At 46.2% G+C, this 24,276-nt stretch overlaps 1 protein-coding gene and 1 pseudogene across 1 annotated transcript in view; one reads left to right on the top strand and one right to left on the bottom strand.

The window, feature by feature from the left end:
- ADAM19 (ADAM metallopeptidase domain 19) overlaps window positions 1–24,276 on the top strand; it is a 92,481-nt gene that overhangs the window by 19,155 nt on the left and 49,050 nt on the right. The window contains exons 2-3 of the mRNA XM_021711084.1: window positions 15,339–15,417; window positions 22,268–22,344. Coding sequence (XP_021566759.1) covers window positions 22,289–22,344 — 56 coding nt within the window. The 5' untranslated portion in view covers window positions 15,339–15,417; window positions 22,268–22,288. The remainder of the gene's footprint in view (window positions 1–15,338; window positions 15,418–22,267; window positions 22,345–24,276) is intronic.
- On the bottom strand, window positions 11,783–13,354 carry LOC110595423 (annotated as a pseudogene).

Genomic DNA, 24,276 nt, shown 5'->3' with positions numbered 1-24,276 from the left:
GTAGAGATGAGGTCTCCCCAAGTTGCCCAGGCTGGTCTTGAACCCGTGGGCTCAGGCAGTCCTCTCACCTCGGCCTCCCAAAGTGCTGGGATTATAGGTGTGAGTCACTATGCCCGGCCTATTTATTTATTTAAATGATAGAGATAGAGTCTCTCTATGATGCCCAGTCTGGTCTTGAACTCCTGACCTCAAGTGATCTTTTCACCTCGACATCCCAAAGTATTGGAGATATGGGTATAAGTCACTGCGCCTGGCTAAAATGTTTTAAAATTTTGACAAATTGTACCTCTTCCACAAATATCTCCCCAAGGCTGTACCATTTTGCATTTATATGGCTGACTGTGAGACTCTGTTATGGATATCTTTCCATGTATGTTTATCCTATGATTTTTAATGGTTGTGTGGATATTATGTTGTATGTGTATGCCACGATCAACCCTTAAAATGTTTTACAATGAAAAATGATCAAACACACAGAGTAAAAGAATAATATAATGAATCCCCATATACTCAGCATTCAGATTCAGATGCCATGATTAATTTGATCACCCCATATTGATGAACATTTGGGTGGTTTCTATTTTTTCTTTTCTTTTATTTTAAAACAGTGTTGGACTGAACACACGGGTCACCTAGATAGAAATCCCTGGGTCAAAGGAAATTTACATGTAACACGTGGCTACGTGAAGGCAAATTACCTTTTACTCCTCTACACATTTTTATCCCACTGTCTTGTTGAGATCATGTTCTCACAGTCTCTTACCAATGGGTTGACTGTTGGGCTTAGGCAGACTTTTTTTTTTCCCCAAACAGCTTTACTGAGGTGATACACCCTACACACCGTATAGTTCACTCATTTAAAGTATAGTTTGCTTTGTTTTTTTAGTATATCACCATAACCTAATTTTAGAACATTTAATCACTCCAAAAAGAAGCTATTAGCAATGTTATAGGTTGAATTATGTCCCCCGATATTCATATGTTGAAACCCTAATCGCCAGTACCTCAGAGTGACCTTATTTGGAAACTGAGTTGTTGTGGGTGTGTTTAGTTAAGATGAGGTCATGCTGGAGTATGGCGGCCCCTAATCCAACATGACTGATGTCCTTGCAGAAAGGGAAATTTGGACACAGACACACACTGGGGAGAATGCTATGAGAAGGGCAGAGTTATGCTGCCTCCAGCTGCGAAACTCAGAAGCTAGGAGAGGGTTTCTTCCCTGCACCTTTAGAGAGAGCATGTCTCTGCCGACACCTGGGTCTTGGACTCTTAGCCTCTAGAACTGTGTGACAATAAGCTTCTGTTTTTGAAGCTACTTAGTTTGTGACACATTGTTGAGGAAGTCCTGGCATACAAGTACAATCAGCCATTCCCCATTCTCTCCCCTCATGCATCAGTCCTATGAAATCACTTATCTGGTGTCTCTAGATTTGCCTATTCTGGATATTCCATGTGAAGGGTTTATCTGTGTTGTAGCCAGTATTGGTATTTATTCTTTATTTTTCTTTCTTTGAGTCAGGGTCTCTCTCTGTCGCCAGGGTGGAATCCAGTGGCACAATCACGGCTTGTCGGAGCCTCCATCTTCTGGGCTCAGGTGATCCTTTTGCCTCAGCCTCCCGAGTAGCTGGGACTATAGGTACATGCTGCCACGCCTACCTAGTTTTTTTATTTTTTGTAAAGAAGAGGTCTCGCTATGTTGCCCAGCCTGATCTTGAACTCCTGGGCTCAAGCAATCCTCCTGCCTCGGCCTCCCAAGGTGCTGGGATTACAGATGTGAGCCACTGCACCCAGTGATATTTCTTTTTATTGCTATATAGCATCCTTTGTATGGATATACCACGTTTTGTTAATTCTTTGATAGATCTCCTGCCTTTGAAGCCTGAGCTAACTTTTTCCCATTCTACAAGTTAATTTCAAGGGATATTGACTGAGCATCTCTCTATAAATTTCTGTGCTAGGTGTTGTAGCGGGTAGAGATGGAAACAGGATGTCCTTGCCCTCTGGCAGTGTAGACTCTGGAAGAGAAAACACGAAAACAACATCATCCAAGACAGATGACAAATTGACATAGTAGAGTGGAAAGTCTGGTGCTGAGAAGGCACAAGGAAGGGGAATTTGTGACTGGGGAAGGGGGAGCTCCCCTGAAAAGGGTTACTTGGAATCTGTCTTGTAGAACGAGGGCAGACTTTTGATGCGGGAGGGAGAAGAGATGAGTGGGAGAATGAGAAAGGAATTCAGACTGAGAAAACAGTAGATAAATATTTGGTCTGGATCAAGGGGTCCCAAAGCTGCAGTGCTAATAATCTCTTAGGAATTCGGTATTCCTGACTAGCCAAGTCATTTGAATTCAGAGGAGTGATATGCTGAGGAAGGAGAAGTTGATTTTCTTTCCATGTCGGGGCCACAGAGGATTTGAGTGTATAGAGCTCAGTTTTTTATTTGTCCATGTTTGGCTTTGAGTTGGGTTCTTTCTTGCCTGGGCTCTCTCCTGCCTTGGGTAAAACCATGAGGTCAGGGAAGTAGGTGGGCTTCTTCTAGGAGAGATGCTTGAAGTGCACTTCAAAGCTAGCCTGTATTTCTACACCCTGGATGAGAAGCAGCTTTCCCCATCCCTCCCCACTGAAGAGAAATCTGAGCCAAGCCGAGCGGCCGGAGGTGTCCCTAGTACCCGGAGCCCATGGTGCAAGGCAGAGATGGCTTCTTCACAACTTGGATAGGTGGGAGAGTCTCCTGAGAAGCAAGGCTGGTGGGTGGGATGTGAGTGGATTTATGGATATAACGTTTGGATTTGGGAGGTGCACAGGAACTTCCACCTTCCATCCCTCCCTTTTCTCCCAGCTCTTCATCTAAGCTCGCTGGAAGTTGGAGGATGTTTTCTACTCTCCAGCCTCCATGCTTGGACAACAGAGCCTGGCTGTCCTGGGGACTAATGAGAGGAGGAGGCCGACACTGGGGCCTCTGGACTATTCTGTCTTGGAAATAAATCTGCAATTATATTACACCCAGGAATATTTTGATGGTAAGCTTCACTCTTTCTCTATTTTGATCTCAGTAACATACACAGACCTTTGGCTGACCTGTTGAATACTAAACTGATTAAACAGGCTTCTGGGCATCTTGGGGCAGTTTACAGGTCTCGCTCAACTGGGGCAGGGATTGGGCCACAGAATCCCTGGCTTTTCTGACAGGAGTCTCCAATGTACTGGCCTGAGCTCTGGACCACTCACTGAGAATTCTTAACTTCTGTTTTTCCTTCCTTCTCCTCATTTGACAGATGCTGTGAGTGCCAACTATGTGGCAGGCACTGGGAGAGGGGCTGGTTGTTTCTGGGAGAAGCAACAGTGAACAAAACAGTCTCTGCCATCATGGGGCTTAGAGCTTAGTGGAGGAGGCAGATGATTAAACAATGACAGAACAATGTGGGGAACGCCAGGAGGGAGGAAATGGAAGCTACTGTAGGACCATGGAAAAGGGGAACGTTCCTTGGATTGGGGGTCTGTGAAGGCTTCTAGGAGGAAGTGAAGAAAAGGAGGAGTGTGGGGGAGGAGGGTGTGGCAGAATTGGCTCATACAGTGGGGAGTGTGTGCCAAGTGGCACAGTAGCAGGAACAAAGGCCCGAAGGCGAGAGTCGCGTTGAAAATGAAAAGAAGTTCTCTATAGTTAGAACAGAGAGCAGGAGGAAGGAAATGATGGGAGAAGAGGTTGGTGAGGTGGGCAGGGTGAGTCCTTAAAGCGCCCTGTAGGCTCCTTAAGGAGTTTGGACTTTTATCTTGAGGGCAATAGGAAGTGGATGAAGAATATTTTAAAAGCCACATAGTGACAGCATCCAGAATACGTTTGAGAAGAACTAATTTAGGGAAGAAGTAGCTGATAGGGAGAGAAGAAGATGGATTTCAGAGGTATGCATAGGGCAGAATTGGAGAATGGGTTGAATGTGGGCTGAGGAAGAGGATGAGTTTAAGGGCCAGTCCAAAGTTCTTAGCTTGAATAAGTAGCAGGTGGTTTTCTTAGTCTATTTTGTGTTGCTAAAACAGAATTTCAGAGACTGGGTAACTTATCAGAAAAGAAATTTATTTCTCACAGTTCTGGAAGCAGAGAAGTCCAGCAGCATCAAGGTGCCAGTGTCCAGTGAGGGTTTTCTTGCTGTGTCATCCCGTAGTGGGAGGTGAAGGGCAAGGAAATGTATGAAAGAGCAAGGAGTAAACTCGCAACTTCAAGCTCTTTTATAATTGGCATTAATCCCTTCATGGGGGTAGAGCCCTCATGACCTAAACACCCCTCATCGGCCCCACCTCCCAACACTGTTGGGTTGGGATTAACTTTTCGGGGACACATTCAAACCATAGCAGTGATGGTGGCAGTCCTTGGGTTTGTTTGGCCTTAGCTTGTGGTAGGACCTCAGGCCACGTGCTTTCCCTGGATCTTAAGTTTTCTCCTTAGATGATGGTGATAATCCCATCTTTGGAGGATCATGGTGGGGATCCACTGAGAAAATCTACAAGAAAGATAGTGCCCTGTACAGGCCCAGCAGAAGCAAAATCTGTTTCCCCTATTTTCTTTGTCTTTCCTCCTTATCTAAAATTCTATGCACTTGATCTCCCAGGAACTGGTGAGACCTCTGCCCCTTCCAGCAGCTGAGGCTTCACTAGGAGGCTCTCTGGGGATTCTCAAACCAGCTTTTGTTGAAAACAATGATATCATTGAGTAGGTGGAGCTGGGCCAGGCTTTCCTCAGCCAATTGAAGGAGAAATGGGATCTTTATGATTTCTGTACATATGGCTCTTTTCCAGCCTCTCCCATAGCTCCCATGGGCCTCCACTACCCTCCCTTTTTTCTTCCTTTTCCCCTGAGGTTGCGGGTTTGCATAAAGCTGGCAGCCTCCACATTTTCTCCTCTTGCATCAGTCTCCCTGTAGAGAGGACCAGATGGGCCAAGGGGCTATAATGGCTGCGTTATGTCAAGCGTGGTTTCTTTTTCCAAGGCCGTTCTTCTAGGGAAGGGAAGGGCAAGTCATGGAAAGGGATTCCTTTGGAAGGAGACTGGAGTGCTAGGGAAGTCTTGGGAAGGACAGCTGGCTCCTTGCATTCTAGGCTTTATCTCTTTATCTCTTGACTCTGATGCTGGCTTTGGGGCTTGGGTAAGTATGCAAAGGTCAGATGGGCCGCTCAGAGGTGGTGATGGGAATATGGCTGTGGAAAGGTGATTGGCACTGTTGAGTATGTATCCCTCATTCCTGATCCCTGGGCTGGCCTTGCTGTCTCTCTTCACACACATACGGACACACACACTCGCATACCCAAGCACATATTTATGCACATACACACCCTTCCTCCCTAGCTGTGTAGGCAGCTTGTTAGGGGAAACTGGAAATGGGTTACCACACTGGTCTGTAACTATTCTAGAAAGGAGGGAAGAAAGATGGGTTATGCAGCAGTGACTTCTGGGGACCAGACAGTGACACCTGTCCTCTGTATGACCTGTCAGGGTTTGTCAAATGCTCAGGAACTGCAGGTGCCCGGTTGGCTGGGGGAAGTGGGACAGGACACCCAGACCTGCCTTGTTGGCCGCTGTATCCCCATCCCCCACCACAGCGCCCACCATGTGACGGGCCCCATAAACACACTTGTGGAATGACTCTTGTTGATGAGATAGCACAAACATCCTTCCTCTCTGCCTTCTGGGGGTCTGGATGGCCCAACTCTTGGATGATTTACCACTGACATTTAGCTTACTCTAGTGTATTGAGGCAATGGGCTTTGAAACAAAATAGAACTGTGTGATGTTGAGTACATTGCTTTTACTCTTTTTCAGTTCTTTATCTGTCAAGATGGGGGGTGGAGTTGGGCCAAGAGGGTGGTATGTAAGGATTGTTTTGTTGCTGTAGACTCTGCCACTTACATACTTACCCCCCTCTTCCCCCAAAAAACTTTTGGGAAAGACATAGGGCAATGCATAAAATGAGGGAAAAGTTGAAGAACTAGGACTTGGGAAGGTTGAGATCCAGGAATGTATAGACAGTCCCTCCGGGTGTTACCATAGGATGACTCGGCGCCAGCCATTTCCATGCAGGTACCACTCATCTCGAAATTCAGAGATGAGATCTGTCTGTCGAGGCTTATCATGCACTAGTCATGTGGTTGGGTAAGGGTAAGGTCCTTGACTCCCAGCCAGCAATGCAATGAGAGGAGAGAATTTCCTTAAACACAAATCGAGCCACTGTTATCTCAGTAAGGTGGCACGGATGCTGAATAGGCGGGGACGATAGGTGTCCACTGTGATCTGGAGGGCTTTTCGAGTTCTGACAGTCTTGACTTGAGCTTTGGGTATGATTTGCATTTAGAATGCTAGGAAACATGGCACAGGTCCATAAAAGTTACTGGGATATTTAATCAGATGCTTTTTAAAAGGGACTAAGGCCTCACATTGAGCAGGTTGGTTTATGGGCTTCACCCACCTGTTTTACTTTTGTCTTTTTCAGGGGGTGGCCCACCTCTTCTTTCTAAGCATATTCACAGATCCAGTGGACTGAGAAGGTCCTCTTCATCACTTCCCCTGGGTCTCAACCATGGAGTTTTTCTTCGTAAATAGTGGTTTTCTTATGCTCCTTTTCTTCCGGTTATGTGTGATATCCGCTAATCTGATAAACACTGTGGTTATTTAGCACGAACTGGTTGCTAGAGAGGCTGCTATCACTCAGTATTTCTGCTTTTACATTGTTGACAGAAATACTAAAGATAGTACTCCATTTCCCCGAACTGTTCTTAATCCAATTCCAGTAAATATCCCTAATGCGCTATTCAGGATGCTGCAAAATGAGTCTGTGAACTCTTGGATGAGCCATTTTGAGGGCCCCTCAGGTCCCTGCCAGATATGTTGCCTGATCCCAAGAAGTCGGCTCTATTTGCGCAGACAGTCTGCTCATCTTTGTAGAGGCAGCCAAAGGGGAGGCAAGCAGAGGATTAAAGAAGACTCTCCTGGCTCAAGGAGTAAGGAGTGCTTTTCCAAACATCCTCTGGTGTATAACGTAAAAGCCAAACACAGGACCAGAGTCTGGTCGGAAGGGTGCCAGGTCTTGTGGGGACTGGGAGAAGATGTCACGAGAAGCAGTTGGTGTAAAGGAGTGTTGATTTAATGCATTGTTTAGAAACTTCCTTAATAGGAGGTTAAAGAAAACATACCTGGCTTTTCGTTAGGCTTGGAGGTGGTGCCATCTTGCCTTTGAAGCGTCGCTTTAGAGCTGGTCCTCTGGCAATGATGGTGCTTGTTCAGGTGAGTCCTGGGGATAGGAGTCCTGTGGATAGGTCTCTGCTCTTTACTGCAGGAAGATTCTCGAAAGATCCCTCTTTTCTTGGCCTTTCTGTTCCCTCAAAGAGAATGCTTCTGCTTGTGGGCCCCTGGACTCATCAGCCCCTTATTTAGCTTTGGGGCCAAGCTGTTGGCACATTGGTTTGTTTCCATTCCTTTGGAGTCAGAGGTGGAATGAGCACTCGTTTGGAATTCTTGGTTCTGAAAGAGCTCTTGCTGTCTGTTTCTTCCCTTTTCTTTCCGCATCCTAGAAAACAAAACAGAACAAAGTGATACTCCCTGAATTTGTTCTTTTGACCCAAATATGTACTAGCACAGGTCATCACATTAGAACTAGCACTCTCTGCTTTTCAAAGACACTTCCCAGTTCAAAGACGCTTGCTTCCCTGGGGCCTCACCATTTCCATCTGATAGAAAGGGAAACTAAAACTGGGAAACGTATGACTTGCCCACATCATCTAGCTAATTTTAAAAAAATTAATATCAAGGCTGGATGTGGTGGCTCACACCTATAATCTCAGCACTTTGGGAGGTGGAGGCAGGAGGATTGCTTGAGCCTAGGAGTTTGAGACCAGTCCAGGAAACAAAGCAAGACCTTGTCTCTATTTAAAAAAAAAAAAAGTTAGCCAAGTATGGTGGCACACTCCTGAAGCCCCTGCTACTCAGGAGGCTGACACAGGAGGCCACTTTAACCTAGGAGTTGGAGGCTGCAGTGAACCATGATCGTGCCACTGCACTCCAGCCTGAGCAACAGAGTGAGACCCTGACTAAAACAAACAAGTCTGAATATACAAACATATGCAAAAGAAGAGAAGCTAGTATGATGAACCCATTATCTAGATTGAACAGTTATCAAGATTTTGCCACATGTGTAGGGCCTAGCTAGTGCTGGAGAAAATGATGGCAGTGATATTTGTAGAATGCAAGTACTTTATGCTTTACAAAGAATTCTTTCACATTTGCTCATTTCATTCAACAAGTCATATAATCTTACTATGTGCCAGGTACTGTTCTAACATCTTCTAGTAAGTCCTATGAAGTAGAGACTATCATTCTTTCCATTTCATAGACGAGAAAACCAAGGCACAGAGAGGTTACTGATTTGCCCAAAGTCACACAACTTTTAAGTGTCCAAGCTAGAAATTGAATGTACTTTCTCATTTGATCCTCTCCACATTGCAGTGAGAGAGTAATTATTACTCTGTTCATTTTGCACTCAGGGAATTAGAGGGGGTTTAGGTGGCTTGAGTGAAAACAATTTTCATATAAATATTTGGTGAGCACTTATGGAAGTTTTATTTATCTAATTAATGGGGGAACCAGTAAGATGCTAAAACTCGTTTAAAATGGGATAAGGCAAAATAAGAGGTAGGACTGTGTGTGTGTGTGTGTGTGTGTGTGTGTGTGTGTGTGTGTATTTAATAGTGAAAAAAGGAATGCAGAGATGATTGCTAAATTAAAAGCCAGAGTAGTAAATTTCCTAGGGGCAATGAAACCATAACCTTGGGAGTTATTTGTTCTACTAGGTGGAAATATTTGCATTTCTATTGTACCTTGTTAAGTTTTTACAAGTTAACATCTGATTTTACAGGGTGGTACAAGAACCGCTCTAATTAATTGTGAGTAGGAAGTCTTTCAAAGCCACATTCCTCTCTGGGAGCCCCAGGAAACCTTCGACAGCCTCTTAGAGTCTAAGCCTTGACAGAGCTCGTGTGACATTGAGAGGAACCATAATCATCTTTGGCCTTGTTTCCGGGGTTTGGAAGGACAGTCGCCTAGCGCTGCTGGTGCTCAAACTCAAGCATTCTGAGCCCTGGACTTTCCCTCTGTGCTGGGCTAATATCATCCTTGGATTTGGGGAGGGTGATTAGGAGGCTAGAAATGGGAAAAAGAATGAAAAAAGTTCAGCTTGATTAAATGGAGCAGGATAATTTCCAGAACCTAAAAAAGTATCACCTGAAAAAACTATTAAAAATACAGATTTCTTGGTCCTTCCTTCCCTAGAGAATGTCATTCTCAGTCGAGCTGGACTGGGGGCCTGGGATTTTATATCTTTTTATAGCCTTTCCGGGTGTTGTTCAGTTACTGGGTTGTCCCATGATAATGACATTAAGAGTGACATTATCACTAGCACAGGCAGGGTGAAGACACTCCAAGTGAAACAAGAGAGACCACCAAGGCTGTATCTCACCAAGCATCACAGGGTAGAAATGCCTGGATACTCTCAGAAGAACTAGATAGAGAAAGACCCCCGGGAAAGGAGGTGTCAGCAAAAACAGCCACTGAGGTGGGTGGAGGGTTTGTTATTCTGAGCTCATCTGTTTGGGGTGTTTTTCAAGGTAGTTTGGAAACTGTTATCTCTTTATCTTCTCGGGTTTGCTTATCTGAAGCAGGAGGAAGGAGGGTTGAGTGCTCAGAAGATGTTTTGCAAATTAATTTATCTTGCTACTAAGGGCGTTTTAGCTTAGAGAGGCATTTGAAATTTGACGATAAATAGAACTTAAGGGATATTCCTGGGTTTGGAGGCTCTGAATCTTAGGAGAGATGGATCAGAGCTGTTTTCAGACCACAGTGTGTTTTGGGACCTGGCTGCTTCTACAAACAGGTTCCAGTTCTTCTTCCCTGCAGAGCAATGTAATGTTTTATGTCCAGTATTTTGGGGTTGCTTATTAGCTGGGATTCTGAAGACGCAGGCTTTGCTCAAGGACTCTGAGTGGCCAGGGTTTTGCCTGATGTTGGCTCTCCAGCGCTGGCTGCTGCTATCATGAGGGTGCCTGGACATGGGAGAGCTGCTCTCTGCCTGCCTGTGGGCTTCTGAGCATGCAGCGGCTGGGGCGGGAGGCAGCAGGCTACAATAGAAATTGCTTTTCAATCAAAGCTAGAAAAAGGAGTGGGCGGGATGGGAAATCTTGGACAGTCCTTTCTCTTCCTGGATGTACATCACTCACAACTCGTTTCCTGAACATCCTAATGCAATCCAGTGGTGAGAGACGGCTTCCTGCCGATCTGCTGAGCTAGCCTCTTGTTAGGGAGGAGATGAGAACAAGATGTGGTTGAAGAAGGGGCAGCTGGGCCAGGGCGGGCTCTTCCTAGGACGTACGTCCTTCTTTCCATTGGGATAGCAGCGTCTTTGGCCCTCAGAGAAGCAGTTGGGCACGAAGGCGTATGTGGACCTAGCTTGGGGGAGTTGGAGCGTTGTTCAAACAGATGGCTGGGCCCCAACCCCAAGTTTCTGTCTGATTGGAGGGTTTCAGTGGGGCCCGACGATTTGCATTTTTAGCTACTTTCTGGATGATGCCGATGCTGCTGATTCAGAAAGGGTGGTTAGGTGGAAGAGGAAGCAGATTGTTCTTTGTAGATTCAGAAACCAGAATGAAGGCCACTGGCTGCCAATTACACCAGTTAGAGAGGTCTTTTTTTTTTTATAATTAAAAAAAATTTTTTTTAAAGGAGCCAGCGTCTCATTCTGTTACCCAGGCTGGAGTGCAGTGGCACGATCATAACTCACTGCAGCCTCAAACTCCTGAGCTCAAGCAATCCTCCTGCCTCAGTAGCTAGGACTACAGGCACACACCACCATGCCTGGCTAATTTTTAATATTTTTTTGTAGAGAAAATTGGTCTCGCTATGTTGCCCAGTCTGGTCTCAAACTCCTGGCCTCAAGCAATGCTCCGGCCCCAACTTCCCAAAGTGCTGGGATTATAGGCAGGAGCTATTATTGCACCTGGCCAAGAGGTTATTTTCAATTCAATGTAAGAACTTTAACTGCTATATGTTGGAGTGGGTAGTCTCAGAAGCTCCCCGCCTCTGGAAGTGTCCAATGGTGCATGGCCATGTGGCAGATTCTTACTCTAGGAAGAAAGTTCATTCATTCATTTGTTCATTTGTCCACTCACATATTTTATGTCTTCATAGAATACACATGTGCTGCTTGCCTGCTAGGTGCTGGGAACTAGGGAGAAGACTTGAAAGACAACTGGTGCTTGCCCTTTGGGAGCCCATAGCCTAGGGGGTTTGACTATATGATTTCTGGGGTCCCTTTCCTTGCTGAGGCTATCAGAGTCCTGTGCTGATGGGGACAAATCCTCAGAATAAGAGGCTGCAGGAAGATTCTTATCTTCTGAAGACCCATGGCTGAGTCCTGATGGGCACGTGTACACTTCCAGGCTCCATTTGGGTTGCTATCTTGGGAGCATCTTCATGTCACTGGATGAATGATTTTTTTCCCCTTACTACGACTCACAGGAGACTGAGAATGTATTTACCAGGAGTGCATTTCCTGCAGGGAAAATTCATGTCTCCCCACCAGCACCCAGGATGGACTGTTATTAAACTCTGAGCCCTTGACCAGCCGTCCATTATGCAGTCTTTGAAAGCAGACCCAGGAAATGGGTTGCAAGTTTGAGCAAATTGCTTCTTACCACCTCGCTCTCTTTCCCTTTTTAACAAGTGCAATCAATTTATTAAAATACTTAACTTAAGCATCAGCAATGGTGACTTCAACCTCAACCCCCAGCTCAATACTGATCGAGTCGATCAGCTTGACAATCTTGGAAGGACTGTGCAAGTCCATGAGTTGTTTGTGGATTCTCATCTGGAAGTGATCCCACATCTTGGAACCTTCCCCACAAGGAGTTTTTCTTGTAGGGGTTCTCAAAGTCTTGGTAGGCATGCAAACCGGTCCTTTCACTTGGAGATTCTTTTCCTTTGCACCTCTGATCAGATCAGCACACACTTTCTCCAGAGATTTCACATTGCTACTGGTAAGGGTGATGCTAATTTGGTGGATTGCCTCGGGCTCCACGAGTGTCTTGATGGTGTCTTTAAAAGCCACGGCTGTGATGTGGCTTCCTGACCGACTTGTGCCTTGGCGAGAGCGAACAATGGTGAGGCAGGAGCCGGAGCGGGTGGACCACAACTCTGCAGCACCCACGTCCGCTGCTTCTTCAAAAAAAGACTGCCTCTCTCAAGTGACGAACTGGAGATTTAGCAGCTGGGTAGTGTTAGAGAGAATCAGGCAAATTCCACCCGTTTTTCTAGCTTCTTCCATCATAGTCCCTGTTGAAAGCAATAATAATCATCACTAACTTTTATGGAGCTCCACTCAGTGCCAGGCATGATGTTAAACCTCTTATGTGTACTGTTACATCCTTTGACCCTCACAACAGCCCTATCAAGTGGGTACATTATCCTCACTTTTACAAGAGAAGAAACAAAGGTTTGGAGGGGCAAGATAACTTGCTCATGGCCATACAGACAATAAATGTCAGAGCTGGAATCCAAACCTCAGTCTTCCAGACGTCAGACCATGCTCTAAGCTCCTAGTATGCTGAACTGCTCATTCATTCATTCATTACATCATTCGTTCACTCAAATGCTAAACACTGATATACACCAGTGAGCAAAACTGCTTGGCCTCTGCCCACATGAACCTTACAGTTGATCTTCCTCAGACAAACAGGTGACTCCTTCCTTGAATTCCCCAACTAGTTAGATGCTAAAGAGAAAGGACTGGGAGACAGATTCTGGCAAGTTAGTTACTGACCCAGAGTTTCCAGATGAAAGAGAGTTTCTCTTTCCAAGCTGGGTTTTGTGCTGTGCTTTATTTTGACATTTCCCTATTGGGTTATTTTTCTTTTCTTTTCATTTTTTGGAGTTGGGGTTTTACTCTGTTACCCAGGCTGGAGTGAGTGCAGTGGCACAATCACGGCTCACTGCAGCTTTGAACTCTTGGACTCAGAAGAGCCTTCCACCCTACTCTCCTGAGTGACTGGGGCTACAGGTGTACACCACCATGCCCAGATAATTTTTTGATATTTTGCAGAGACAAGGTCTTGCTATGTTGCCCAGGGTAGTCTCAAACTCCTGGCCTCAAGCAATCCTTCCACCTTGGCCTCCCAAAGTGCTGGGATTACAGTTGTAAGCCACTGCGCCTGGCCCTACCTGTTGGGTTTCTTTTCTTCTTGTCCAAGTCTGGATGTTGAAGGCCTTGACATAATACAAGAGACAATCCTTGTGGCACTTGCCTTTTGACTATGCTGAGTGTCATTGACACAATACAAGAGACAATCCTTGTGGCACTTGCCTTTTGACTATCCTGACAGTGGAGGAAAATCTGATAGTCAGGAGTTCCAGAACTTAGAGCTGGAAGTAACTCTTGAGTTACTGTAGACACCCACTCCCATGATCCTCTCTTGCTGGGAAATGTCATCTCTTTTAAAACCCCGGCTGTCCCTGCAGATTCCTTTGGCTTTCTGTGCTGGCCTCAGCTTACATTTTCTTTTTCTTTTTTTTTTTTAAGGAGTTTATTTTGGCCAGATGCAGTGGCTCACGCCTGTAATCCACTTTCAGAGGCCAAGACAGGAGGACTGCTTGAGCCCAGGAATTCAAGACCAGCCTGGGCAACATAACGAGACCTTGTTTCTACAAAAAAGATACAAAAATTAGCTAGGCGTGGTGGTGCATACCTGTAGTCCCAGCTACTTGAGAGACTGAGGTGGAAGGATCTCCTGAGCCTAGGAGGTCAAGGCTGTGGTGAACTGAGATCATGCCACTGCACTCCAGCCTCAGAGACAGAGTGAGACTTCGACTCAATAAGCAAATAAAAAATAGTTTTAAATTAGGTTTTAAGTTTTTCAAATTTTAAAGATGTATAGGGTACAATTCAGGGTTAGGTATACAAATGTTCATTATGCAGGCATCCTTGTTGATGAGGTGTGCCCTCCCTCCCCTGGCAGATTCCCACTACTGCAATCCCAACTCCCCCACCCCAGGCAGTTTCCCGTTACTGCCAATTCTTTTCTTATAGTATATATGATAATTTCGGTTTTAAGTTTTTAAAATGCATACCTGATTGTTATTTTAAAAGTCAACCAGTTTCAGAAATATGTAACTCAGATTGTGAACATCTTCTGCAATTCTCTGAGACAATCACCATTAACAATGGACATTTCTTTCTCCAGCTGTTTTCAATGCATACACTGTTGTGTACAGTTATTAGCTTTTCACTAAAATGGACTTTAAAAGATGTACTTTTCTGAAATGTACTGTTTCTATCTAACTCCGTTTTAGACATCTTTGTACATATTAGTACATATAAATACACATCATTCTTTTTTTCGTCAGACTCCCATTTCTAATGGTGCCTTCCATTTTACCTTTTTGTCCCCTGACCTTGACTTTCTATAGATCAGTTCTGCTTTTGATGTGGTGAACTAGCTGAAACATCCATTTGGCTCTTTTGTTTTTCTTTTAACTTTTAGAGGGATTCTTGGAACCTTGTTTGGTGTAGCCTGTCCTTTGGTGAGGAATTCTTAACCTCAACTTCAAGGGGTCTGTGACAAGAGAGAAACCAATGTCCAAGTTTAGAAAAGAAATAAAGGAATTTAGTGGAAGGGTAACACATAGAACTACTAGGTCTCAGGAAATCTGAACCACTGGTTCTCAGCAAGGACAGACAAAGGCAGCTCAGGAGGATCCCATGTAGCAGGAACAAAGGAGCATCTGTTCACACCTCACAGCATCACTCCATTGGCCTAGCTTGAAACATGGGCCACCCCATGGCCAAGGCCAAGTAGAACACCTTGATTGACAAGCTCACCAAAATATGCGTCCGAGAATAGACATTCCCTTAAAGAAAAACGGGTCTGCTGATACTAAAAATCGGTGGGTTCGATACTGAAAAAAATCAATCTAGGTATGCAATAGGGTTCATAAACCCCAGGAAATGTTGTGTGTGTTTGCACGTACGTATATTTTCCCAGGACCCAGAAAAAAGCTAGGATTATTGTTTTAGTCCTATCAGCTCCATCTGGTTGGAATGATGATCCCAGTGAATATAAAATTAATAACAAACTTGATCTGATGTTCCTTGCTGTTCTCTAGCCCCTTGTGTGGCTGTCCAGTTTTTTTTTTTTTCCCATGGAGATACTTGGGATGGTCCTGCCTGGTTTGGTCAAAACAACTTGCCACTGTTTCCAGGAGGATGGAATCCATCAGCTAATGATATAAATGTCTGTTTTTATTGTTTGCAGGGTCCTTTTTGCTCCAGCCTACACAGAAACCTTCTATACTCCAAGTGGCAACCCTCTAACCACCACGCTGAAATCAGAGGTGAGTTCAGGACCATAGATGTCAATCCAGCAGGCTCCCTCTCCTGGCACTGCTCCTGGGGACGGAGGAGCTGCTGTTGGAGAAGGTCCCGCCTTGGAAAGGAGTCATCCTCCCCAACAGAAGACTGAGGGAGCCAACAGGAGAAGCAACATGTCTTTGTCATTTCCTAAGTGCTCCCTCTCCTTTGCTGGCTAAACAAACAAATAGAATATTTTAGGGTAATTGCATCTGGTTTAAATGGGTATAAATCATCCCAAAGCATACATTTTCTTAGCTTTATGTTAATTGCCCACATATTGATAAAACTTAAAGTAGAAGAAATGATTTACCCATAATCCTCCATCTCACCCAATGAGATGTTTGATCAATCCTTTTTTTAGTGGTTGTATAAGGCTTACAAAGTTGTAATCACTGTGCATACACATTTTGTGGTCTGTCTTTTAATTTATTTTTTATTTTTGTTTTTTGAGTTGGACTCTCACTCCTTTGCCCAGGCTGGAGTACATTGGGGTACATTGGCTCACCATAGCCTTAACCTCCTGGGCTCAGGTGTTCCTTCCTCCTCAGCCTCCCAGGTAGCTGAGACTACAGGCGTGGGCCACTTCATCCAGCTAAGTTTTTAATTTTATTGTAGAGACGAGGTCTCGTTATGTTGCTCCGACTGGTCTTGAACTCCTGGACTCAAGCAATCCTCCTGCCTTGACCTTCCAAAGTACTGGGGTTAGGCTGGGCTCGGTGGCTCAGCCTGTAATCCCAGCACTTTGGGAGGCCGAGGTGAGCAAATTGCCTGAGCCCGCGGGTTTGAGACTAGCCCAGGCAACTTGGTGAGACCTTGTCTCTATAATAAAATAAAATAAAAAATTAGCCGGGTGTGGTAGCGCGTGCCTGTAGTTCTGTCTACTTGGAAGGCTGAGGCAGAAGGATCACTGAGCCCGGCAGGTTGATACTGGTGTGACTGTGAGCATGCCACTGCATTCCAACCTGGGTGATGGAGTGAGACGCCAACTCAAAAAAAAAGAATGTGCTGGGATTAAAGATGTGAGCCACTGTGCCTGGCCTTAGTCTACTTTTTTAATGCAATTTCAAGTTATAAAGATTTTCTTATTTTGCTGCTGTCTTCATATTGGACATTTCCCCCTCAGAGTTATTTTTGTAGAGATGTTTGCACAAAGTCAAAGATTTGTCATCGAGAAAATGGTCTTTCAGTTGGTTCCATACTAGTTTGCTTTTACCACATGCCACTGGTGGGCATTTAAGGCGGTGAATCCTCCACAGCTCTTCCTACTTGGAATTGTGGTTTTAGAGCGGTGGTTCTCAACTGAAGCTGTTCTTCCACCTCACCCCAGGGCACACTTGGCAATGTTTGGAGACAGTTTTGATTGTCACAACTGGCAGGGGAGATGCTACCAGCATCTAATGGTAGAGGCCAGGGATGCTGCTAAACATTCTGCAGTGCACAGGACAGCCCCCAAACTGAGAGTTATCCAGCCCCAATGTCCATAGTGCCCATGCTGAGAAACCCTGGATTCGAGTGCTCCTTCTCAGGGTCTGGGCTGATGAGATGGGGTGAAAGAGAGGGACACGCTGGCAAGAGCGGCAGGCGTCTTTGTCTTTGGAGCAGGACATCATGGACTTCTGAAGCATGCAGACTGGGAGGTGTGGCATGGAGGCCAGCAGGAGTGGTCCTTCTGCCTCAGGACTGCTCTGGAGGCTCCCCATGGAGCCAAGATCCCACTTGGAGCCAAGATCCCATTCTTTCAAATATCTCTGCTAGCCATGTGTGATGGCTCATGCTTGCAATCCCAGCACTTTGGGAGGCGGAGGTGTGAGGATTGCCTGAGCCCAGGGGTTTGAGACCAGCCTGGGCAACTTGGTGAGACCTCATCTCTACAATAAATCAAAAAATTAACCGGGCGTGGTGGTACACAGCCTGTGGGAGCTACTTGGAAGGCTGAGGTGGAAGGATCATCTGAGTCCAGCAGGTCGATACTGAGGTGGCTGTGAGCCAGCCACTGCACTCCCACCTGGGTGACAGAGTGAGACTCTTAACTCAAAAAAAAAAAAAAGCCCCGCTAGAGTGGTAATGTCTAATAGGACAATACCAGCCGCTATCAGGTATTAATAGCTCAGATTAGTTCACCAGATTACCTGTGTATGGGGAAAGGGATTCAGGATAGGTAAGTTTGGAGAGATCTAGAGTATCTCTAGATCAGGTAACTCAGGGACCATGCTAGATTGTGAGCTGTGGAGGTTAATGCCGCCTTCTTCAACTTCCAGGATGGGGAAGGAGCTGGTAGTGTGGCCAGTGCTCGCAGCAGGCAGGTCAGGCTGCATCATCTTCTGTGTCTTCCCATCTCCAGGGAGGCTGTCCAGCTGTGACTCCACTCTCCTCACGGTTCCATGGTCAAAACTTCTCCTCCCCTCTTGAGACTATTCTGTGCCTCCAGGGGCAGGGTGGGGTGGGCACAGCCTTGCTAGAAATCCCCTAGCCATTATAGCCTCCCCAAAATACCCTTCTCTGAGCTTGGACTCTGCCACTTTTGTACTCACAGCTCAAGAATGAGTCTCAGTCCACAGATTTGCCATGAGCTCATGCTTCCTGCAGCGAAACCTCCTCGGGGTGGCCCCATCAAGCTGAGATGCTAGGAATGCAGTGACTTCATGGCGGATCCTTGACTTGTTCTTTGTGCTCTCAGCTTGTGCATGAGATGTTGTGAGGGCCTTTCAGAAACAGAAGCGTGGAAGAGAACTTCTCCTCACCCCAGAGATCCCCTCCAACCTGAAGGTCTTGTTGACCGAGGCACATCCTAGTTGAGCCATGGAACTACCTGTTGTTTGTCTGTATCCCCTGCCTTTGGACATTTGCAAAGCCCCCAACCAGGCTCATGGGGCTCTCAGTTTCTTCTTTGGAAGCTGAGATCTCAACAGAAAATGGGAATGGAACAAAGCACTTAACTGCTCTTGACCCAAATGTTGAAGACTGTTCTCTGCTACCAAACTTGGCCTGGGCAGCTGGAGTTCTGGGAATCTTATCAAGACTCATCAGCCAGGTCTTAAGGCTACAGCCTGAACCTAGGTCAGGTCGTTGGGGGAATGGGTCTGATAATTTGTTCCAGCAGAAGGAGTTACAGGGTTTGGGGTTTGAAGCCAGAATTGCCTTGGCTTTAACTCACTATGTAACCTTAAACAACACTTTGACCACATCTCTTCCAAACCCGCAATTTACAGATGAGGAAATTGACAGGAGAAGAGGAAAAGTAACTTGTCCGAGTTCAGATAACCAGGAAGTGGCAAGACTTGGGCTTGAACTTGTCTCCTTTTTGATGGCAGAACCCAGGAATAACAGAGCTCTGAAAAATTCAGTCCTTCTTGGCTGCTGCTGGGAGAGGCTGAGAATGGAGCTTGGGGCCAGGCTGTGGGGGTCTAGTCTCCACTTTGCTGTGTCACTTTGTCAGTGACCTAAAGCCTCTCTTCAATTTCCCCCTTTTAAAGCATGGGAATAATAATATCTGCCTTATGAGACTGTTGTCAGAATTAAGGGAGAAAAAAATATACCTAAGTTTGTTCCTCAAGTGATAAGAGCTGGGTAGATGTTTGCATTTATTGTTACCAACAGTAGGTGGCAGGTGTCATGATCACATGAGAGAATATATGTGAATGCCTTCTGGATTGTAGAGCATGGCTGGGTGTGGTGGTTCATGCTTATAATCCCAGGGATTTGGGAGGCCGAGGTGAGAGGATTGCTTGAGGCCAGGAGTTTGAGACCAGCCTGGGCAAAAAATAAGAAATTTTTTTGTCTGTACAAAAAATAAAAAATTAGCTGGGCTTGGTGGTGTGCACCTGTAGTCCCAGCTATTCAGGAGGCTGAGGCAGGAGGATCACTTGAGCCCAGGAGGTTGAGGCTGCAGTGAGCTATGATTCCACCACTATACTCCAGCAAGACCCTGTCTCTAAAGAAAAAAATTGTAGAGCATGTTAGAAAAGTCTGTCGTGATGCTATTTCAGAGAGCACCCGGGCTATGAACACCTTTAGCATCACTGCAAAGATATAAGGAGATGCAGGGATTCTGGATGTGAGTTCTCTTTACTTACTAGCATTTTGGGACTGTAGCTGACATACATTTCTGAACTCCTTGACTCTGTCATTCAAAGGCTCAGCCCCCTCTCTCCTGGGAGGCCTGGTCCTTCTTCTCCCTGTGAATGAACCTATGCTACAGAGTTCATGGCCCACTGTTGAGTTCTAAGGACCAGGTTTAGGACTTGAGTGCTTCATGATCGGTCTCCAAATCCCAGAGCCCAGGAGTAGGTAGAGAAGCCATGTGACCCCCTCGCATTTGAAAGCAGATGGAATCCTGGCAGGAAGGAGGGTTTCACCTGCCTCTCCTTCTTTTATAACCCCAGCATGGTGGTTTTCCTTTTTGCTTCTCTCAGGGGTGGAATCTGACTTGCTAAAAGCCAGGAGAGTTTGATGCAAAACAGGGGTTGGCCCGTCTCTCCTCCTGACTGCACAAGCTTGAATGGGTAGGGAAGTGACATCGCTGGCCGGTGGACTACCCGTGGATGAAAGGGCACCTGTGGTCTGGAGAATGAGCCTGGGATGAGTGTCACCTTGGCCTGTGTCCTCTGATCTGGCTCAGCTGGATAGGATGTAGAACTGGCACCGTGAAGGCTGCAGATTCAGCCCTTTGGTGGGCTTCCAGCTCCTTGGGGACACATTCTGCCTTGGATGAAGGAGGATTTCATGATCATGTGGTCATTGATGCTTGTTGCCTGCCGTGCTGGCCAGGTGTTCTGCTAGCTCCTTAATGTACAGTGTTCTCAAAGACACTCAAGGTCGGAGAGAGATTGTGGAACTGGCAGATGTGGGAGCTTGGATTTCAATCTGGCCTGGTCATGCCAAAATACTTGAATTTAATTATTAGGCTGTCTTCATGCTGAGAGCTGGGAGGGACTGGAGCCAGGAAATACAGACAAATGGGTTAGCTGCCTCTTGGGTCACATCCTTGCCTTTTGGGAACAAAGAAACAAGCAGCATGGTCCTGGAGATGAACCCCTGGGACTGTCACTTATGTGAAGGCCTGTGCGTTTCTGATTGACCCTGCTCAGGCTTGGGGTGCTGGGGGCAAGAGAAAGCTCCCATGTGTCTGCAACTATGGAGTTTATACCTTTTTAAAGATCTTTCCAGAACTCAGCTTTAGCCTAAAGCTTTTCGCTTCTCTTTGCTCTGACCAGCTCGTCTCTCTAGACCTATCTGGGGAGAAACTTGTAGGAATATGTCCCTTGTTATTTCTCCTTGGTTTATAGGAGACAGTCCTGGCTTGTACCTGTCTGTCTGGTTTAGCACTTCAGTGTGCTCAACGTACTGTGTTTTCCTCCAAAATGCTATAGTTACTTTACTTATAAAACTCTTACCAGCACTCCAAATGTTTATTTCAAGCCACTTCTTCTGATATGTAATTTTTTTCTTTGAGACAGTCTCTCTCTCTCACCCAGGCTGGAGTACAGTGATGCAATCATAACTCACTGCAGCCTCAGCCTCTGGGCTCAAGGGAACCTCCTGCCTCAGCCTCCCAAGTACCTGGGACTGCAGGCACACGCCACCACACCCATCATGCCTACCTGCCTTTCTTCTTTCTTTCTTGATGAGGTCTTGGTATGTTGCCCAGACTGGTCTCGAACTCCAGGGCTCAAGCAATCCTCTCGCCTCAGCCTCCCAAAGTGCTGGCATTACAGGCATGAGCCACCACGCCCTGGTGTAATTATATCTTTGTGTGGCTTTCTAATTAGTGAGGGCTCTCACAAGAGCCTCTCTGTGCTCATTATTGTGTCTCCCGGGCTAGCCCACGGCCTGGCACGTGGTGGTGCTCACAGCTGTGAGTAGTGATAAAGGAATCCGGGCAGCCTTGAGACACCATGGCTAGAGAGTGGCATCAGACCTTATGGCTGTAGGGGCTGAATCAAGAATGGTCCAGGGGTGGGATTTCAGGGAGGGAGAGCATGGTGAGCTTCAAAAAAGGAGGGAGTGTATTCGTTTCCCAGAGCTATTGTAACTTTGTTACCCCATGAACTCAGAGGGTTCAAACAATAGAAACTTACTCTCTCACAGTTCTAAAGGCTAGAAGTCCAGAATCAAGGTGGTGGCAGGCCATGCTTCCTCCAAAGCCTCTGGGGAAGAAATCTTCCTTGCTTCTTCTAGCTTTTGGTGGCTCCTTGTCCTTCGTGTTCCTTGACTTGTAACTTCATCACTCTAGTCTTTGCCTCCGTTTTTAAACAGCCTCCTTCTCTTTCTGTGTGTCTCTGTGTGTCCTCTCCTCTCCTTATAAGGATACGAACCATCGGATTTAGGACTCACTCTGATCCACTATGACCTCATCTTAATTTAATTACATCTGCAAAGACCCTATTTCCAAATAAAGTCACATTCTGAGGTTTTGGGTGGACATGAATTTTAGGGGGACATTATTCAACCCACTGCAGGGGTTACAAAGGTGACACTGGCGGGTCTTTGAGAAATCAGTGTTTCCTGTGGTTGGCATCATACTGTGGAAAGAGCCCTGAACTAGATCTGAAAGTCCTGGATTCTTCAACCAGCTGGGAGACCTTCGGCAAATCTGTGCTCCTCTGAGCCTCAGCTTCTTTATCTGTTCACTGGAGATAGTGACATCTGCCCTGCCCCATCTCCAGGATTATGATGGGGATCAATTAAAGTGGCAGCTTGGAGCGCTCTTTGTAGGCTGTAAGGGGCTATAAGTTAGGGTGCATATACAATAAACCATGAGCCCTCCCTCATGTTCTCGAGAGGTGCTTCTCTTGGTGTTCTTGGCCTGACCATCTCCTTTCTCCTCTCCAGGATCACTGCTTCTACCATGGCATGGTGAAGGAAGTGGAACAGTCCAGTGTCACACTCAGCACATGCCGGGGAATTCGGTAAGAGACCCACCCTGGGGATGCAGGGGGACACCTGACACTCTTCCCCAGAAATGGAATTTCCAAGATAAGTAGGACTAGTCTAAGGCAGGGATTTTAGGAAGGAGTCCTTTGAGAGTGTGCACGGTCCAGCCCTGAGCAGAGCTGAGCCTGGAGGGGCAGGGGAAAGCCTAGGTCATACACAAATTCACTGGGATTTGTTTAACTTTCTCGATGAACTTGGTGTTTTAAAATTTAGCTTCAGCCTGTAATCTCAGCACTTTGGGAGGCCAAGGTGAGTAGATTGCCTGAGCCCATGGGTTTGAGACCAGCCCAGGCAACTCGGCGAGACCTCACCTCTACAATAAAAAATAGCTGGACTTAGTAGCGTGTCTGTATTTCCGGTTACTCGGAAGGCTGAGGCGGAAGGATCGTGGGAGCCCAACAAGTTGAGGCTACAGTGGCCGGGAGCATGCCACTGCACTCCAACCTGGGCGAAAGAGTGAGACTCCAATTCAAAAATAAGTAAAATAAAATAAAATATAGGTTTTATTGTTATTCAGGTGTGGTAAGACCAACCAATCAGGAGACAACTGAGGTGGTTGACCAGGCATGGTGGCTCACAGCTATAATCCCAGTGTTTTGGGAGGCCAAGGCAGGAGGATTGCTTGAGACCAGGAATTTGAGACCAGCTTGGGCAACATAGTGAGACTCCATCTCCACAAATAATAAGACAAAAACAAAAGTTGGCTATACTCACAGAAAGGAGGGGGCATGCTATGCCACAGAGGGCTATACAGGGAAGCCCTGAGGTTGGTTGGGGCAGAGGAAGCCAGGAGAACTGTGGGCAGGAGCTTTTTATTGTGGTTTGCGAAGGAGGGAATGGATGAGGCAGAGTAGACAGGTTTAGGGCCGGCAAGTTTGAGTAATTTCAGTGGGCTCTGGGACATGGGGGTCGTCTGTCCTTAGTTGTCCTATAACTTTTCCTGGGGTGATTAGACAGGGAGACTGTGGCCCAGAGGCTGAGAACCCAATAAAGTAAGTGGTTGGGGTGTGGACTCTGTGGGTGGCTTGCATGGGAAAGGAAAGCTAATTGGGAAATTGTTTACTGTCTCTTGGAATTGGTTAACCCTGGAAGGGACAGCCCCTCCAGGGTCAGCAAGACCCTAGATGATAAAGCATCAGAAGACAAAAAAAAAAATAAGATAAACAGTATATACCGAAATTGATGAGTGGGAGCATTTGGTCTCTGTAACACGGTAACCCCTAATCTGAGAGGATTTATGTGTAATGGTTACCTATTCTAAAGAAGTCACCTAGAGGTCCAGCAGGGAAAGACATTGGTTTATTAAAACTTACGGGAGGCACCCCGCCAGTGAAGAATCCACTCCTTGGAGCAGTATAGCAAGCAGTTTTGTAACCAAAGCAATCAACCTAATCATTCACATTCCCAAACAGTGCTTACAATTAGATCACCTGCACCCCATGACTCATTCCAGGGAATATACATCTCCTTTAGTGACCAGCCTTGGCCAGAGGCTGCTCCCTGAGGGAGGGGGCAGGAAGAAGCCAGGCATAGGGGGAAACAGTTCATGTCCAGACAATACCTTACGGTCTCCATCTCCTTAGCTCTTCTCTGGTAGAAGTATTTGTAGGTGGTGAGAAATGGGCCGTTAGTGAACAGAGAAAGTGAGAAGAGAAAGGAGAGACAAGGGTAATTTTCAAGACAGAACTCAGTGGTAAAGTTCCAACCAGATGGTGCTTTGGAAAGAGAGCGACCTTTCCTTCTTTAAGCCAGACTACCTGGGTGTGAGCCAGTAGCCGTTTACCAGCTGGATGACCTTGGGTTTCATTGGTCTCATTTGTGCAACGTGCACGAAAAGAATCTATACCTGGTGTTGTAGAGATTAAGCGTGTTAGAGGATTCTCGCCGTAGAACTGCACTGGCACTTT

Source organism: Carlito syrichta, unplaced genomic scaffold (genome assembly GCF_000164805.1).
Source record: "Carlito syrichta isolate Samal-C Ts95f unplaced genomic scaffold, Tarsius_syrichta-2.0.1 Scaffold301856, whole genome shotgun sequence".
NCBI classification, from domain to species: Eukaryota; Metazoa; Chordata; class Mammalia; order Primates; family Tarsiidae; genus Carlito; species Carlito syrichta.
This window is presented reverse-complemented; position numbering and strand designations above follow the sequence as displayed.